The sequence below is a fragment of the Ranitomeya variabilis genome, chromosome 3 (genome assembly GCF_051348905.1).
Source record: "Ranitomeya variabilis isolate aRanVar5 chromosome 3, aRanVar5.hap1, whole genome shotgun sequence".
NCBI lineage: Eukaryota > Metazoa > Chordata > Amphibia > Anura > Dendrobatidae > Ranitomeya > Ranitomeya variabilis.
In genome coordinates, this window is record NC_135234.1 from 662,990,432 (window position 1) to 663,008,615 (window position 18,184).

Here is an 18,184-nt window from a genome sequence, read left to right on the forward strand (position 1 = left end):
AGGGCAGACAAAGTGCGCCTGCGCCGGAGCCGCAGCCTGAAGACCAGAAGAGTACGTCATGGAATGAAGATAGGAGGCGCCGGAGTGGACCTGAGACACCCATTTGACCGGACCGCAGCAGGACCACCCCTGGGTGAGTATAATCTAACCTCTTTTTCTCATCTTTCAGATAACATCGGGGGCTTGTCTACAGCATTACAGAATGCTGTAGATAAGCCCCTGATGACGGTGAGCTTACCTCACCATCGATTTTGGGGGTGACAAGTTCCCTTTAAAGATCCGATGGATAAAAAATCAGAAGACCTTTAAAAAAAAAAAAAAAAAAAAAAAAAAAAACAACCTTGGAAGGCCTCCTTGGCCATCATTAAAGCAAACAAGGAACAGTTCTACTTAGAGGTACTTCTGGACTCAAAACAGCAATATTCCTTCCTTCTAGTGCACAAGCAGGAAACAGGAGGGAGATTCAGTTAATCTAGAAAAAGCTGATTTCTATCAGGAAGGCAAAGATCTTGGGTCTAATGACCTAATCTATATTCAGTGTTGAGTGGATCCAATTTCATTCAACAGTCTTTCAGCGGGAAGAGCAATCTGCTTGGGACGCAAACCAGCCAATGTAGACGGCAATATGAAACCAGATGGGCATTTCCTGATGGAAATACATGGTGCTTGAACAGCGCTGCCAGCTTTACAAGGAGTACTTTTCACACACAGGACGGGGGGGGGGGGGACTTACTTTTCACACACGGGACCGGGGGGGGGCACTTTTCACACACGGGACCGGGGGGGGGGCACTTTTCACACACGGGACCGGGGGGGCACTTACTTTTCACACCCGGGACCGGAGGGTGTCGGGTGTCAGTCACTTTATTCTGATGTTTGACTTTGATAAATGATCATGCCCTAAAATGGACACCATACATTTGCATAGCTGCCATCTTTGGAAGGTCAAGTTGGGGGTTATGGAAAGGTCGCCATTAATTCCTATGGGAAATTTTTTTTTTTTTAAGTGCGATTTTTAAAAAAACTACAAATCGGATTGACTCCAAAAATACATAGCACACCTGTCCCCATCGAGGGCTTCGAAACGCCACCTGAACGGGGTCTCTGCGCCGAGCGGTTCGGGCCGCACTTAATTGCGGAAAACGCGGAGAAGAAGAATAATAAACTAGATGGGTATTTCCTGATGGAACTACAGATAGTGCTTTGGAATGGTGCCCGGGCTGCCCCTGCAAGACTTTCACACTTGGGTGCCCCTCAGGCGCCGGTTTGGTAGTTGTAGCCCCTCAGGGTTAAGCTTAACCCCTGGGGACCTGCTGATAGATGTTGGCATAGTAACTGGGTCTGACTGCGCATATCAATGAGCTAATCAGCCCAGGTGGCGTTACATTTGAAATTGCCTCAGAAATCAGGCCCATATAACCCTAGGTGAAAATTTCCCCATTGAAATACATTGAGACAATGCATTCCAATGACAGGAAAAAAAAATTTCAAATGCAAATTGCGCCAAAACTACAAATCCGATCGACACGAAAAATACTTAGCACACCTCTCGTGGACGCTGGCTTCGAAATGACGCCTCACTGGAGTCTGTGCATGCAGCGGTTCGGGCCGCATTAATTGTGGAAAAAAGCCTAATAATAACTAGATGGGTATTTCCTGAAGGAACTACAGATAGTGCTTTGGAATGGTGCCCGGGCTGCCCCTGCAAGACTTTCACACTTGGGTGCCCCTCAGGTGCTGGTTTGGTAGTTGTAGCCCCTCAGGGTTGAGCTTAGGTCAATTCGATCCTCGGGGGTCATTTTGACCCTCAAGAGTCCCTGGGGGTCCCTTTGACCCTCGGGGGTCACTTTGACCCTCGGCTCCACAGGGGTCAATTTGACCCTTGGGGTCCCTGGGGGCCACTTTAACCCTTGGGGGTCAATATGACCCTGGGGGGTCACTTTCACCCTTGAGGGTCGCTGGGGGTCAATTTGAGCCTCGGGGGTGTCTGAGGGCCACTTTGACCCTCGGGGGTTTCTAGGGGTCACTTTGACCCTCGGGGGTCCCTGGTGGTCATTTTGACCTTCGGGGGTTACTTTGACATTCGGTCAGGGGTCCCTGAGGGGCAATTGACCCCCGGGGGTCACTTTGACAATTGGGGTCCCCGAGGGTCACTGATCCTCGGGGGTCACTTTGACTCTCGAGGGTCGCTAAGTGTCACTTTGAGCCTCGGGGGTCCCTGGGGTTCAATTTGACCCTCAGGGGTCACTTTGAGCCTTGGGGGTCACTGGGGGTCAATTTGATGCTCAGGGCCACTTTGAACCTTGGGGGTCCCAGGGGTCTATTTGACCTTCAGGGGTCTATTTGACCTTCAGGGGTCACTTTGACCCTAGGGGGTCAGTTTATCCCTTGTGGGTTACTTTGACCATCGGGGGTCTCTGGGGGTTAATTTGACCTTCAAGGGTTACTTTGACCCTCAGGGCCCGATTTGGTGGGCAGGGCCACCCTGGGTCCGATTTGGTAGGCGGAGTCACTCTGGGTCTGATTTGGTGGGTTGGGTCAATCTGGGTCTGATTTTGTGGGCGGGGTAAATCTAGGTCTGATTCGGTGGGCAGGGTCACTCTGGGTCTGATTTGGTGGGCGGGTCACTGGGTCCGATTTGGTGGGCGGAGCCACTCTGGGTCTGATTTGGTGGGCGGGGCACCTCAGGGACCGATTTGGTGGGCGGGGTCACTCGGGGTCCGACTTGGTGGGCGGGGCACCTCAGGTGCCAATTTGGTGGGCGGGGTCACTCTGGGTCCGATTTTGTGGGCGGGGCACCTCAGGGTCTGATTTGGTGAGCGGGGCTCCTCAGGGTCCGATTTGGTGGGCGGGGTCACTCTTGTGGGTCACTTTGACCTTCGGGGGTCCCCGAGGCCTCTTTCAACTTAAAACTGCCCGGGATCCCTTAGAGGCCTTGAAACTGCCCGGGGTCCCTTAGAAGCCTTAAAACTGCCCGGGGTCTCTAAGGGTATGGCTCCACGGTACGGCTTGCCGGCGGGTTCGCCGCAGCGGCGAAGCCGCTCGGCGCTAAGCCCCGCCCCCTTTCTGGGACGCGATGGTGCCGGATGTGTACAGTACACATCCGGGATCATCGCACCCCTCGCCATAGGGCCCTGTGATATGCCTTGCGGGGACGCTGCGTCCCCGCAAGGTGTACGGACATGCTGCGTTCTGAAAAGACGCGCAGCATGTCCGGAGTCGCAGGGCCGCCGCGTGCGGGTTTCCACGCATAGTGGAGACGGGATTTCATAAAATCCCCTCCATTATGCTGGAACATCTGGACGCTGCTTGTTTGACGCTGCAGTGTCAAACAAGCAGCATTTCCGTACCGTGGAAACATACCCTTAGAGGCCTTAAAACTACCTGGGGTCCCTTTGGGGCCTTAAAACCGCCTGGGGTCCTTTAGGAGCCGCAATACTGCCCGGCGTCCTTTAGGGGCCGCAATACTGCCTGGGGTCCCTTTAGGGGGCGCAGTGGGCTTCTACATCCACTTTGGTGCATGTTCTTTCAGCGGCATGGTCATGTGATTAAGCTAGATTTGCATTTGTGCTGTGCTGTTCCTTTCACTTTAAGAGCTGATATTATCTGGCAAAACCTGTGTTTTGGTGGGGTCATGTAGAGTTCGTAGGCGTTGGCATAGTAACTGGGTCTGACTGCGCATATCAATGAGCTAATCAGCCCAGGTGGCAGTTACATTTGAAATTGCCTCAGAAATCAGACCCATATAACCCTATGGGAAAATTTCCCCATTGAAATACATTGAGACAATGCATTCCAATGACGGGGAAAAAAAATTTCAAACGCAAATTGCACCAAAACTACAAATCCGATCGACACGAAAAATACTTAGCACACCTCTCGTGGACGCTGGCTTCGAAATGACGCCTCACTGGAGTCTGTGCGTGCAGCGGTTCGGGCCGCATTAATTGCGGAAAAAAGCCTAATAAGAAGTTAACCACGTTCGGATTACAATATAGTGCTTTGTTCCAAAGCACTATAAATATAAGAAATCGGATTACAATATGTTGCTTGAACCTAGAGGGTTCAAGCACCATAATTATCAGAGGGGGTAAAAGAATCTCTAACCTGGATCAGTAGAAAGCTTGTGATGTCAGCTATCTATACCAAAATCAGGATTTGACAAAGGGCTAAAGGCCCCGTCTCACTAAGCGATTTACCAACGATCACGACCAGCGATACGACCTGGCCGTGATCGTTGGTAAGTCGCTGTGTGGTCGCTGGGGAGCTGTCACACAGACCGCTCTCCCCAGCGACCAGCGATCAGGGGAACGACTTCGGCATCGTTGAAACTGTCTTCAACGATGCCGAAGTCCCCCTGCAGCACCCGGGTAACCAGGGTAAACATCGGGTTACTAAGCGCAGGGCCGCGCTTAGTAACCCGATGTTTACCCTGGTTACCAAAAAAAACAAACAGTACATACTCGCCTTTCGGTGTCCAGGTCCCTTGCCGTCTGCTTCCTGCTCTGACTGAGCCGCCGTATAGCGAGAGCAGAGCGCAGCGGTGACGTCACTGCTGCGCTCTCACTTCTCACTGTACGGCCGGGAGTCAGTGAGAGCAGGAAGCAGACGGCAAGGGACACCGAAAGGCGAGTATGTACTGTTTGTTTTTTTTGGTAACCAGGGTAAACATCGGGTTACTAAGCGCGGCCCTGCGCTTAGTAACCCGATGTTTACCCTGGTTACCAGTGAAGACATCGCTGGATCGGTGTCACACACACCGATTCAGCGATGTCAGCGGGGCCTCAACGACCAAAAAAAGGTCCAGGCCATTCTGACACGACCAGCGATCTCGCAGCAGGGGCCTGATCGCTGGTACGTGTCACACATAGCGAGATCGCTATGGAGGTCGCTGTTGCGTCACAAAACTTGTGACTCAGCAGCGATCTCGCTAGCGATCTCGCTATGTGAGACGGGGCCTTAAGATTCAGTACTTTAAAAGTACAGTTTAGCTTTAGGCTTGTTTTTTGATTATCCCCTGGCCAATCATCCCTGGATTACGAGGTTTGTAAAAGCTGCTCACCGGCTTAAGCCCACAATTGGGTGCTTCTGTCTCCATGAGATTTGTCTAGTCTTAAACGCCCTATCCAAAAGCCCATATGAACCTTTACATCAGGCTGATTAAAGTTCCGTTTCTATTAGGAGCCTTCCTAGTAGCAATAACATAATCAAGGTGTATATGGGAAATTCAGCCTTCCTCCATAGAAGACCCATATTTTAAAATTCAATAAGATTGTGCTGAGATTGGATCCAGTATATCTACCAAAGATGGTCAGACTTTCACAAAAACCAGAAGATTAGCGTGCCTTCCTTCTGCCAAAACTATAGCAATCAACTGATGCTCTCATTCCACTCGTTGGATGGAAGGAGAGCAATCTTGAGTATTCTGGAAGATTAGAGTAGACTCAAATCTCTTCGTCCGATTTGCAGGGAAAAAACGAAAACATCAGTTTCTACAATGGCTACGTGGATCAAGACTGCAATCTGCAGAGCATATGTTACATGGGGACAATCTCTGGAAACAATCAAGGCCCATTCCACGAAAGCAGTATCCACTTCATGGACAAACAGCAGGGGCCTGAGAAGTAAATCAGATTTGCAGAGCAGCGACCTGGTCAAGCCTCAGTATTTTCTGTAGACATTAGAAATTGGACGTTCTGTCAAAGCAACAGACTGCCTATGGGAGGAAAGCGCTTTGTTTGGTATTTCTCCTGGTGATGCTGTCAGGAGGGACATCTTGGGAAATAGGAATTGGTCCTACCGGTAATGTTTCCATAATGACAGCACCCCTTATATTTCTCCCTTGGATTTCCTGTCTATGCAAGATAAACTTATGTAGAAGGAAATTCAGTAAATATATTGTTGCATCCATCCTGTGGTACTTCTGGAAAATGACTGGTGGTGGTTGTGAGGAGGGGCTATTTAACCTCTTCTGTGTTCTGGTCCCTATGAGGTATAAGGACTACCTCCTTGTGGTGCTGTCAGGAGGGACTCCTGAAAACATAATTACTGGTAGGACTAATTCCTACTTTTGGTTCTTTCCTTTAAAATCCCTTTCTCGTAGTAGTCATAGGGGGACATGGGGAAACCATGGATGGATTCTGCTGACATGGAAGAATTTAGTCTTGAGTAGTCTGCAGGGGAGAAGCCGACTTTTTTCTTCATCTGGCCAGTTATTGTAGTAGAACAGGGTAATAAGTCCTGGGCCCCAATGGAAATAAAACCTCTCAAAGGGCCATAAAGGAGGATGCTGTGTTTCCCAATGAAGGCTACAATAAAGACTTTACAGTAACTATGAAAAATCCCCTTTCCTTGGTGGCTTCTTTCTGGGAACCATGGGACATCTCAAGAGTGGGAAACAGCAAAATTAACAGAATAACAGGGTAATGGTATAGTAATGCAGATCCTTCAAGCTAAAACCTGCATGACTAATATGTTTTAAGACTGGTGTGGATGAAGGAACATGTGGCAGCCTTCTGGGTGGAGTGAACCTTAGCCCCAAGCAGTGGCATTATGTCTGTAGCTGAATGCGCTTCCAGAATGGCAGATTGAATCCTTGATGTTGAGGCCTCAATGAGATCTTTCTGGAACTAAAAAATTCTGAATGAGGCCATCACCGACATCGCTCGGACCACATTTAATTACTTTAGTAAAGATTGTACAGATGAGATAATGACTGACAGAAGGTAGAATGATCTCATTAAGGTTGAAAAGTACCTTAGGGTACCGTTACACAAAACGTTAGGGTACCGTTACAACGACCTGGCCATGATCGTTGGTAAGTCGTTGTATGGTCGCTGGAGAGCTGTCACACAGACAGCTCTCCAGCGACCAACGATGCCGAAGTCCCCGGGTAACCAGGGTAAACATCGGGTTACTAAGCGCAGGGCCGCGCTTAGTAACCCGATGTTTACCCTGGTTACCAGCGTAAACGTAAAATTAAAAAAACACATATTTACATTCCGGTGCCTGCGTCCGCTTCCCTGCACTCCTCCTGCATCCTGTGTAAGCGTCGGCCCAAGCAGAGCGGTGACGTCACCGCTGTGCTCTGCTTTCACTTTACGGCCGGCGCTCAGTCAGTGCAGGGAAGCAGACAGCCAGGGACCTGACGGACACCGGAATGTAAGTATGTACTGTTAGTTTTCTTTTTTTTTTACATTTACGATGGTAACCAGGGTAAACATCGGGTTACTAAGCGCGGCCCTGCGCTTAGTAACCCAATGTTTACCCTGGTTACAAGCGAATGCATCGCTGGATCGGTGTCTCACACACCGATGCAGCGATGACAGCGGGAGATCCAGCGATGAAATAGTTTCAAACGATCTGCTACGACGTACGATTCTCAGCGGGGTCCCTGTCAGACACAGCGATATCGTATGGATATCGCTGGAACGTCACGGATCGTGCCGTCGTAGCGATCAAAGTGCCAATGTGAGACGGTACCCTGAGGGAAAAGAATGTAATAAACACCACCTTATCTTGGAGCTGCCAGCTGGAGACTAATCTAATGGAGTTAGAAGCTACCAGTAAAGCAGCCTCACAGGAGATGTCCTGGATTGGGTTAATGAGAGCCCTGTAAATATTCAACACCAGGAGGCAATCGCATGGATCGAAGGGGGACCAAAAAGAGAGATGGTGAACCACACCCTGAAGGGAAGACCTGATTAGGGGCCTAGGAGACCATGTATATGAAAGGATAGGCGGGGTAGAAACCTGTCCCTAGAGTGAACAGAGCCAGGCTGTACTCGAGACTGGCCTGCAAGAAACTAGACCCGGCAGAGGGTACTGAGGTGAAAAGGTTGGATTCAAACCAATGAAAAATGACCTTCCGGCGAGAAAGATGAAGGTGACAAAAAGGCATTCATGCTCTAATCACACAGAATGATAGAAGAAAGCTGAAGACTTGAGAAGAGCTACTTCAGCAGCCATGCTGTTGAAGAAGGCGACTGTGAATACTAGAGGCCCCCACCTGTAAAAAGGGTCCCTGGGAAGTAACTATGGATGATTCCACAGAGCATTTGCAAGAAGATAGACCCTTCAGCGTACTAGGATATTATAGGCCAATCTGGACCCAAAAGGATGAATGCAAACCTTTCCCAACTCGTTCTTCAGTTGTTTCGTTAATTCTGAATGGAATCAGGATTGGTCTCTGATGGGGCACATCTGGTGTAAGACATTTGGGTGAAGAGACAACTTGCGCAAGGATAGCCCTTTGTGGTTGAGGAAATCTGCATCCCAGTTGTCCACTGCAAGTATGTGGACCACTGAGACTGCTGTATGTGTTTTTTTTTTTTTTTTTTTTTTTTTGTTTTGTGTTTTTTATGCCGAGAATAGAATCTGAGATCTTTGCCATGGCTGACAGAAGAATGAGACTGACCTTCAGGACATTGAGGATTTTGTGATTGTGTCCCTCTACAATGGGCTTCCTACAGAGATGATTGGTGTGAGACATCAAGATTTGCGAATGGGAAGAAAAAAAAGCGGTTGTGAGGAAGTAGGGGAAAGACCCACCACCAGGCCAGAAACTACCTAATGCTGACTGGAAGGAGAACCCAACAATCCAGGGAGAATAGTCTTGTCCCTAAAGAGGACAAACTTCAAGGGCATGGAATAGAAATTTGAGTGAGTAAGGGGAGTGGTCTCGATGGCAGTCACCTTCTTGCCCAGGACCCTCATGCAGGAGAAATGGCATCTGATGTCTTGGGGAATGAAAGCTCTTCTGGGGAGCAGACCTCTTGTACTTTGGGAGAAAAATCCTTTGCTCAGACCATGTCTAGATAAGAATCTCATCCACTTAGGGGATGACCGTGAACTTCTTGAACTGTCAGTAGCGAGCCCGAACTGGAGATCTATTACTGAAAATGAGAATGATGCGGTTAGGGGTCCTGAATGTCCATGGAGGACAGAAATTGTGTGGATTCCATGAAGGCTACAATGGAGCAAGAGATTCCATCCTGAAGTGGGTGTCGTTTGTTCAACCGCTTCAAAAGCCTGCATGAATCGCACAGCCATAGTACAGAGGGAGGGTGCAGGCAGAGGTTGATCTGTGGGATGAGCATGTGCGTTCACTTGATTGGCTTTGAGAGCGAACTGGAGACTATGGAGGAGGGTTTTAGCTTACGAAGTCACTATCTGAGCCAGGACCTAAATTGAAGGTCTGGCTCCGGTGGAATAATCAACAGGTCACAGGAGGCATTAAGGAGCCATCTAGGTTCTACTGAAGTTGGGGCCAAAAGTAGGGATCTAGCTCTAGGAGCAGACTGTGTGAGGGAGGTCTAGGATGAAAAAAGAGCTGTACGTATTACTGTAAAGGGCACAGGCCAAAAACATACATCAGGATCTGGGGAATGGAGTAAAAATTTGCATGGCCTGAAGACTTTAATCCTGTAACACCCAATCTTCTGATCTGGATTCAGAAGCAATAACTTTGCACCATAGGGCAAGATACCCTGGACTTTCTTTTCGCTCTGTGCAACGCTCCATGCTCTGAGGGTCAGGCGGGCAGGTAACTAGAGGCAAGGAACAACGATACAAATATCTGAATACCGACTGTTAGGAAACGGCTTTGCCATCCAGACGATAGCATACAGCATGACCCCTAGCACACTGTAATCTCCGTCATTCCCTGCTTCTGTATTTAAGAGAAAAATATTAGAAACAAAATACCATAGGCATACAAGCATCATGCCTGTGCCTGCCTCCTAGGTAACATAAAGTTAAACCGAAGTATGCAAGGGAGGATTCTGCTTTTTCTTTGTAATTTTTAGCCTACCTTCTGGTAGCAGCTGCGTAGACCCATAGTTTCCTGTCTTCCGCAGTGAAGTGACTGAGAAATCAGTTTTATCTAAATTATCTACGTTGACAATTAAGGCTACTTTCACACTAGCGTTAACTGCAATCCGTCACAATGTGTCGTTTTGCAGAAAAAACGCGTCCTGCAAAAGTGCTTGCAGGATGCGTTTTTTCTCCATTGACTAACATTAGCGACGCATTGCGACGGATTGCCACACGTCGCAACTGTCGTGAGACGGTTGCGCCGTGTTGTTGCGGCCCACGCCGGGAGCAAAAAACGTTACATGTAACGTTTTTTGCTCCTGACGGTCCGCTTTTTCCGACCACGCATGCGCAGCCGGAACTCCGCCCCCACTTCCCCGCACCTCACAATGGGGCAGCGGATGCGCTGGAAAAATGCATCCGCTGCCCCCGTTGTGCGGCGGAGACAACGCTAGCGTCGGTAACCTCGGCCCGACGCACTGCGACGGGCTGAGCCCGACGCTAGTGTGAAAGTAGCCTAAGTAACACATTGCTGCAATTGGGGACTCTGTCTCTACATCATACTGCTCTTCTTCTGTGGGTAATAAAAACACCTTTTTAATGGTGGTCATCATGTGGGTTAAAGTGATCATTTTATACTTTTAGCTGCGGCATTGGCACGTATTGATAATACTTAGTGTTGCTCAAAAAGACTTTTCAGGAACCTGTTTAATAACAACATCCTCATTACTCCATGTCAGCTGGACCAGGGCAATGCGGTATTCCTCCAACTGGTACTCTAATGCCGACATCCTGGGTACCTTTTACGATTACTGTGCCCCTGCACAACTCTTTAGTTCCATTTCTTTGTTTTAGCCCAAAGTCTGTATTGCGTTGTATTATGACAGTGTAAGGCTGCATTTACCTATTAATTCAGCTAAAGTTTAGCGTCTGTTAGGAAATCTATTGAAATGATTCTAAATGTGTCCTTTGGGGGGGGGGGGTCACTCTTCAGACAGAAGCCAAATTAGTGTCCGTTTGACATCTGGCTGTTATAGCCATAGACTACTAAGAAGGATCTAAAGCGGGGGTGGGGAAATGGGAATTCTTTTTTTTTTTTTTTTTTTCTGCAAAGAGCCATTTGGATATTTATACCATCCTTTGGATTCCATACAAACTCCGCCGACAAAGTACATCCTGGCACTGGTTTCAGGACATAATCTTTCATTGCATGCCCTTCAATGTTCAGTAGTGAACAGTGTGTGTCCGTCCTAATGGAGCAAGAAGAAATTAATGAGCTTGTGGCAATCAGAAAACAACTCTTTGCCCAAGAATGCGGTCCCTGAGAATCTGCTCAGGGGGGCTGATAAAAGGTCATCAAGGGCCGTAAATGGTCCTGGGGCCTGAGGTTCCCCAGCCCTGATCTAAAGGATAAGTTGGCCGGTATTGGGGTGCTCTCATCCTGGCAATTGCAGCTGAGTTTGAAGGTAACCGGTTATCTTGGGAAATGAAGGATGCTGTAGAACAGGAGGAACTGATTCGATTAGTATGCATTTTTTGTGGGAAAGTTTTAGTAAAACTTATGCAATGAAATGCCGTGCATGAATCCAATAGGTGGTCCTCATCAGTGATGGACAGTCTTTCATGTATGACTGCGCATGCAGAGATGGCTTCTGCTCTGCTTCGCATTTAGTTCTTTACCATCCTGTACACACATCTGCGTACATGTGCAACGAGACCGTTTTAGGCTGAAATACACAGATCACTCCCACGTGGGTCTTTTGAGTATAAATATATATAATTTTTTTTTCTTTTTAAATTTAAGATGGTTATTGGGATTGTTTCCAGTCAGCAGTGGTGTATGTATACAGTGGATATTGGAAAGAGGTTAACTTCATGCGGAGAAAGTTGTAGAGTTTTGCAGGTTAGATGCAATCTATAGGAGACCCTCAGCAATTCTCATGCAGCTTTGCCACAGGAGAAATGTGGCATCAATAGCCTATCCTTGTAATGCATGGTTCAGCTGGGTTCTATGGAGTGACCCGAGACTATTTTTAAGAGGCTAAATGAGGGTCCTGATTAAGATATTTTTGAACATAGATTTATTTGTTAATTTTAAACCAGACCACCTATGTAAACATTCCATCCCATTGTGGAGTGGTGGCCAAGTGACCTGATCACATGGTCAAAAGTCCAGGGGCTTTTTCCAGCAGCATGGATGATATGTACTTTTTGTAATCTTCCTTAATTAATAAGGACCAGGATATTGACTAGGTTCTGAGCCAGTGATTTAAGACATGATGCGTTTAAAATGGAAAAAAAAAACACAAATCTTTTTTGGTGCTAGTTATCACTTTGTCTGTTTTTGTTTTTTTTGTTTGTTTGTTTTAATGTTTTTTGTAGAAGTAAAACTTCTACTTTTTTTTTAAGTGTAAACTGCTCCAATCTTCCTTTTTTCCCACCTATGTAAACAGATTGTGTATTTCTCAATATTAAATGTTTTGCATGTGATTTTTCTTAGTGTCTACGTGCAGAGGAGAAAGAATTGTATAGACAATTGATTAAGATGGTCTCAAGAAAAACTGTTTTGTCCACCAACTCCACAATGTTTCTTCCTCCAGAAATGTAAGTTGACTTTTGTTTGCCACTAGGCTGAAGGAGTAAAGTTCAAAATTATCGTACACCTACGTACATTTACATTTTTTTTGTTTTGTTTTTCTATTTTATCTTTTAAGATCACGGAGATTAAGTTCAAGTAGTGTATCTGGTCAACCTGGTGCTTCAAGTCTAAGTTCTTTAGAGCCTTGTACTTTAGATGTGGAACCTACATACCAGCCCAAAATTAGTTTGGTTCCAGAGAGAGTAACGACAGCCCCACTTTCTGTTGATAACACTTTAAAACCTACCTGTGAGAGCAGCAACTTTGCCAAACACCAGCTTCACAGACAACAAAGATGGAGCACTCAAGAGCCAGTTAAAGGTAAGTGTGGTTTTACCACATATTATTCTGATGAGTGACCATAGGATAAGGACAGACTTTAGCATTAGCAATCCTACACTGAATCTTTCTCTGCACCATGGGACTGTTTAAACTGGGTTGTCACGAACATAACTTAATTTTAATTAACAGATCTTTGAATAATAACTTCCACAATTTGATGTGTTTAAAAATAAAAAAAATAATGTTTCTCTGCTAAGATAATCTTACAAATGTTCCCCAGCTGTATACTATGTAATGGCTGTGTCTGACCGCACAGGGACATGGTCTGATCATACAACAGCTCTTGGGTAGGGCAGAGTATGCAGACATTACAGCACGGGATTGCAGCTGATTCTTTTTGCGAGAAAACATTTCACTGCCTGTTTTTATAATCTCTCAAAAAGAATCAGCTGTGATCCCCTGCTGTAATGTCTGTATACTCTTGTGCTCTTCCCGCCCAGGAGCTGGGGTATGATCAGACCATGTTCCTCCACGGTTAGGCTACTTTCACACTAGCGTCGGACGACGCACGACGAATTGCGACGTACCGATGCTAGCAGTGAATGCGCCGCACAACGGGGGCAGCGGATGCTGTTTTTCAATGCATCCGCTACCCCATTGTGAGGTGCGGGGAGGCGGTGGCGGAGTTCCGGCCGCGCATGCGCGGTCGGAAAAGACGGGAACGACGCACCAAAAAACGTTACAAGCAACGTTTTTTGGTGGCGACGGACCGACGCAACCGTCGCATAACGGTTGCGACGTGTGGCAATGCGTCGCTAATGCAAGTCAATGGAGAAAAAACGCATCCTGCAAGCACTTTTGCAGGATGCGTTTTTTCTACAAAACGACGCATTGCGACGTGCAGTGCACGACGCTAGTGTGAAAGTAGCCTAAAGGTACCTTCACACGAAGCGACACTGCAGCGATAGCGACAACGATGCCGATCGCTGCAGCGTCGCTGTTTGATCGCTGGGGAGCTGTCACACAGACCGCTCTCCAGCGATCAACGATGCCAAGGTCCCCGGGTAACCAGGGTAAACATCGGGTTACTAAGCGCAGGGCCGCGCTTAGTAACCCGATGTTTACCCTGGTTACCAGCGTAAAAGTAAAAAAAAAAAGACAGTACATGCTCACCTGCGCGTCCCCCGGCGTCCGCTTCCTGCACTGACTGAGCTCCGGCCCTAACAGCACAGCGGTGACGTCACCGCTGTGCTTTCACTTTAGGGCCGGTGCTCAGTAAGTGTCAGGAAGCAGACGGCAGGGGACGCGCAGGTGAGTATGTGCTGTTTGGTTTTTTTTTTACTTTTACGCTGGTAACCAGGGTAAACATCGGGTTACTAAGCGCGGCCCTGCGCTTAGCAACCCGATGTTTACTCTGGTTACCAGTGTAAAATATCGCTGGTATCGTTGCTTTTGCTTTCAAACGCAACGATACACGGCGATCGGACGACCAAATAAAGTTCTGGACTTTATTCAGCGACCAGCGACATCACAGCAGGATCCTGATCGCTGCTGCGTGTCAAACGAAACGATATCGCTAGCGAGGACGCTGCAACGTCACGGATCGCTCGTTTCGTGTGAAGGTACCTTAAGACAGACATTACAGAGTACACAGCACACAGCAGGGGCACATTTATAAGATTAGCTCTGTACAGGAACTTTTATTCTTTTTAAATTTATCCAATTGTGGATCGTATTTTTACACCAAGATCTGTTGATTAAAATACACTTTTTATTCCTGGCAGAACCCTTTTAAGTCTTTCTAAATTATGTTTATTAGGGATGTGCGAATAGCTTTGGATAAGTGCTAACCTGAATAGCTGCCTCGAAGCCAGATACCTGGAGCACTCCCGATAATCGGCTGTTCGGCGCTGCAGCTGTCGCGGCTGTGACAGTCACAACACATGCATAGAGAACCGGTATGTTGGGCTTTCCTTGCATGTGTTGTGACTGTCACACAGCCGTGACACATGCGACTGCAGCTCCGAACAGCTGATTATCAGAAGTGCTCCAGGTATCCGGGTTCTCGAGGCAGATATTTGGATAAGCAGTTATCTGAAGCTGTTCGCTCATCCCTAATTTTCATTGATATAGGAGACCCCGGCTAAAGGCCATTAACACTGAGCGTATATAGTAAATTAAGGTTCCTAGGCTTTTTTTATTATCTTGTATAAGCTACCTATTACCTGATGAATGAGCAGAATTCTGGTTCATTGGGTAAAATCTTTTGGTTACACAAGATCATTTGTTCTCGGCAGCTCATTGTTCTACTTAAAAAGGACTCTTGCTACTGAGAACAATGGCAGCTTTTGCACATTGACTGATTACAGATGGTTCTTTTCCATTTAGGACTGTGGTCAGCCAATTGTTTAATGCGGTAGTCATTGGGTGTAAACAGCAACTCTAGTTCACTTTTCAGAAATCCTCTCATTATCACAAGCAGGATGACTAAGAAATGTTGTTTCTCAATTTGTATTGGTGGCAGATAACACGGGGTCCGATTACATTTCACTCATCATTAAGGGCTTGTTCACACTTTGCAGATTTTGCTGCGGATTTTTCCGCAGCGGATTTGGAAAAACCGCAGTGCAAAACCGCTGCGGTTTTCACTGCGGATTTTCCTGCGGTTTCTTCTGCGGATTCCTCTGCGGGTTTTCAACAGCACTTTCCTATTGGTGCATGTTGAAAACCGCTGCGGAATCCGCAGAAAGTGACATGCTCCTTCTTTTTTTCCGCAGCAATTCCGTGCGGTTTTTAAAGGGATTTTCCGCAATGTGGGCACAGCGGTTTTTGTTTTCCATAGGGTAACATTGTACTGTACCCTGCATGGAAAACTGCTGCGGATCCACAGCAAAAACCGCAAAGTGTGAACATAGCCTTAGAAAGTGTCCCGATATTTGCTTTATGAACCATAAATGCAGTGACCTGTACTAATTACTTAATGGCTGGTTCTATAAAATGAAAGTTTGCAGCAAATTCGGCTTTTCACTTCATTTTTTTTTATTTTGTTAATTTCTTCACCACAATGATATCAGTACCGTATGTTCTTAGTGTGTAATAAGTTACCAGCTACTTGCAGAGGGTCTTTAGTCCTCGTCTGCCTCATATGGCCAGGGTGCTACCAACCAGATCACCCATGTTTGCTCGGCGGGTTGGCTGTCACTTCTCAACGTAAGACTCAGAACAAAGCCAGATTTACTTTGAGCAAGGAATTGTTAGCAGTGACTTCCAGGCAGAGCTGTGGTTACAATGTGGCACCAGAAGCATAAGCCTGCCACCATCAAGGATTTTTCTACACATAGGGAACATGCATTACTTAAGCCGCTCTGGAAGAGAAATGATAAAGAAAAAAGCAAAACAAAACCCCTAGTAGTAAGGAATACAAAAAGTGGGAAACCGTTAATGGCCTACTTCTAATAGCTACACATCTGTCCAGGCCATGAACAGTATGTTGTATTGGTTGTCTATCTGACAAGCAGAGTAGTTGTGACCCCATATCATGAGCATGGACCGACCTCTTGGAGATCTGTCAGATCCCTCTATTGGGTTGCAAAGTTTTAGATGGTAAAATTGCACTGAGGTGAGGGTAATCTGACTAACTCCATTCCAAGGCTGCCGGGGACTGCTGGGCAATTCATGCAGCCCAGTGTCTGTGTGATTAGGAGTTAAGCTGGCAGAATTTACCTCCCTATCACACTGATCTTAATTAAAGGGAATCTGTCACCTAATTTTGGCCCTATAAGCTGCGGCCACCGCCATCAGGGGCTTATCTATAGCATTCTGTAATGCTGTAGATAAGCCCCCGATGTAACCTGAAAGCTAAGAAAAACAGGTTAGATTATACTCACCCAGGGGCGGTCCCGGTCTGGTCCGATGGGCGTCGCAGGTCCGGCACCTCCAATCTTCATGCAATGACGTCCTTCTTTGCTTCCTGCTGTGGCTCTTGCTCAGGTGTACTGATTTTCCCTGTTGAGGGCAGCGTAAAGTACTGCAGTGCGCAGGCGCTGGGCCTCTCTGACCTTTCCTGGCTCCTGCACACTGCAGTACTTTGCTCTGCCCTCAACAGGACAAATAAAGTACGCCTGCGCCGGAGCCGCGACAGGGAGCAAAGACGACGTCATCGTATAAAGATGGGAGGTGCCGGACCTGCGACGCCCATCGGACTGGACCACCCCTGGGTGAGTATAATCTAACCTGTTTTTCTTAGCTTTCAGGTTACATCAGGGGCTTATCTACTGCATTACAGAATGCTGTAGATAAGCCCCTGATGCCAGTGGCCGCTGTTTATAGGGCCAAAATTAGGTGACAGATTCCATTTAAGGTTTGAGCAGACCATGCCAATCTGTACACATCACTAAATGCTCTTGTTGAGAATTGATAGCGGTTGGCGATTTTTATTTGCAATGACTTGTGTTTATGGTTAAGTAATGTGTGGCTTACTTTTCTGCTTAGGCTCAGACTCTGTCATTGTTCTTGATCCTATTTCCAAAGAAGAAGAATATCATCCAAGGTAATTGCATCTGATTTCATAAACGAATTTTAGCATAGTGTCATTTGTAAATCATGAGAACATTATGATCCCAATTAATAAAGACCAGCAATCTTCTTGCCAACCTTGATGAGGGGGTGGACTGTGAGGCTCCTGATTCTTTAAGGGGGCGCACGTGCATCAGGTGAGGCATAAAGCAGCATGAACCTCCCTGTGCACCAGGCCTCAAGTCTTGATCCATTCCTTGCTGGAGAAAGATTGTGGCACAGCTTATGTCAAATACCAGATAGGTCTAAACAGTGATACTAGATGTTTCATGTATGACACAGTAAAAATAATTTTCATTCTTCAAACTCCTTGAGCTTTTTATAATTTTATTTATATCAAGTGGATTTCTTGACTCCTGTGGAATGTTGTTCCTATATCTCTGGGTGTGCTGCCAGCAAATTGAGGAATATTCTGTAATCTCTGCTCACCTTATCTCACTGCGGAGCTGTTACTTTCTGTGAATTAAAACCTTTTCCTGTCTGTTTAAAAACCAAGCAGGGGAATGTTTTACCTTTACAGAAAGAATCAGCTGTGATCCTGTGCTGTCCTGTCTGTATACTCTTTTCCTTCCTCTCCTGCCCAGGGGATGTGGTATGATCAGACGATGTCCCTGCACGGTCAGACACAGCCAATACACAGCACAGAGTAGCACGATGGCTCGGTGGTTAGCACTGCAGCCTTGCAGCCCTGGGTTCAAATTCCACCAAGGAAAACATCTGCAAGGATTTTGAATGTTCCATACGTATTTGCGTGGGTTTCCTCTCACTCCAAAGACATATTGGTAGGGAATTTAGATTGAGAGCCCTATTAACGACAGTGATGATAATGTGTAAAGTGCTGCTGAATAAGAGAGCGCTATGTAAGCAAAGCATAAT

At 46.8% G+C, this 18,184-nt stretch overlaps 1 protein-coding gene across 4 annotated transcripts in view; it reads left to right on the forward strand.

The window, feature by feature from the left end:
- SENP1 (SUMO specific peptidase 1) overlaps window positions 1-18,184 on the forward strand; it is an 89,630-nt gene that overhangs the window by 34,431 nt on the left and 37,015 nt on the right. For all 4 annotated transcript variants that reach the window (XM_077297872.1, XM_077297874.1, XM_077297873.1 and 1 more), the window contains 3 exons: window positions 12,314-12,417; window positions 12,528-12,772; window positions 17,225-17,282. In XM_077297872.1, coding sequence (XP_077153987.1) covers window positions 12,314-12,417; window positions 12,528-12,772; window positions 17,225-17,282 — 407 coding nt within the window. The remainder of the gene's footprint in view (window positions 1-12,313; window positions 12,418-12,527; window positions 12,773-17,224; window positions 17,283-18,184) is intronic.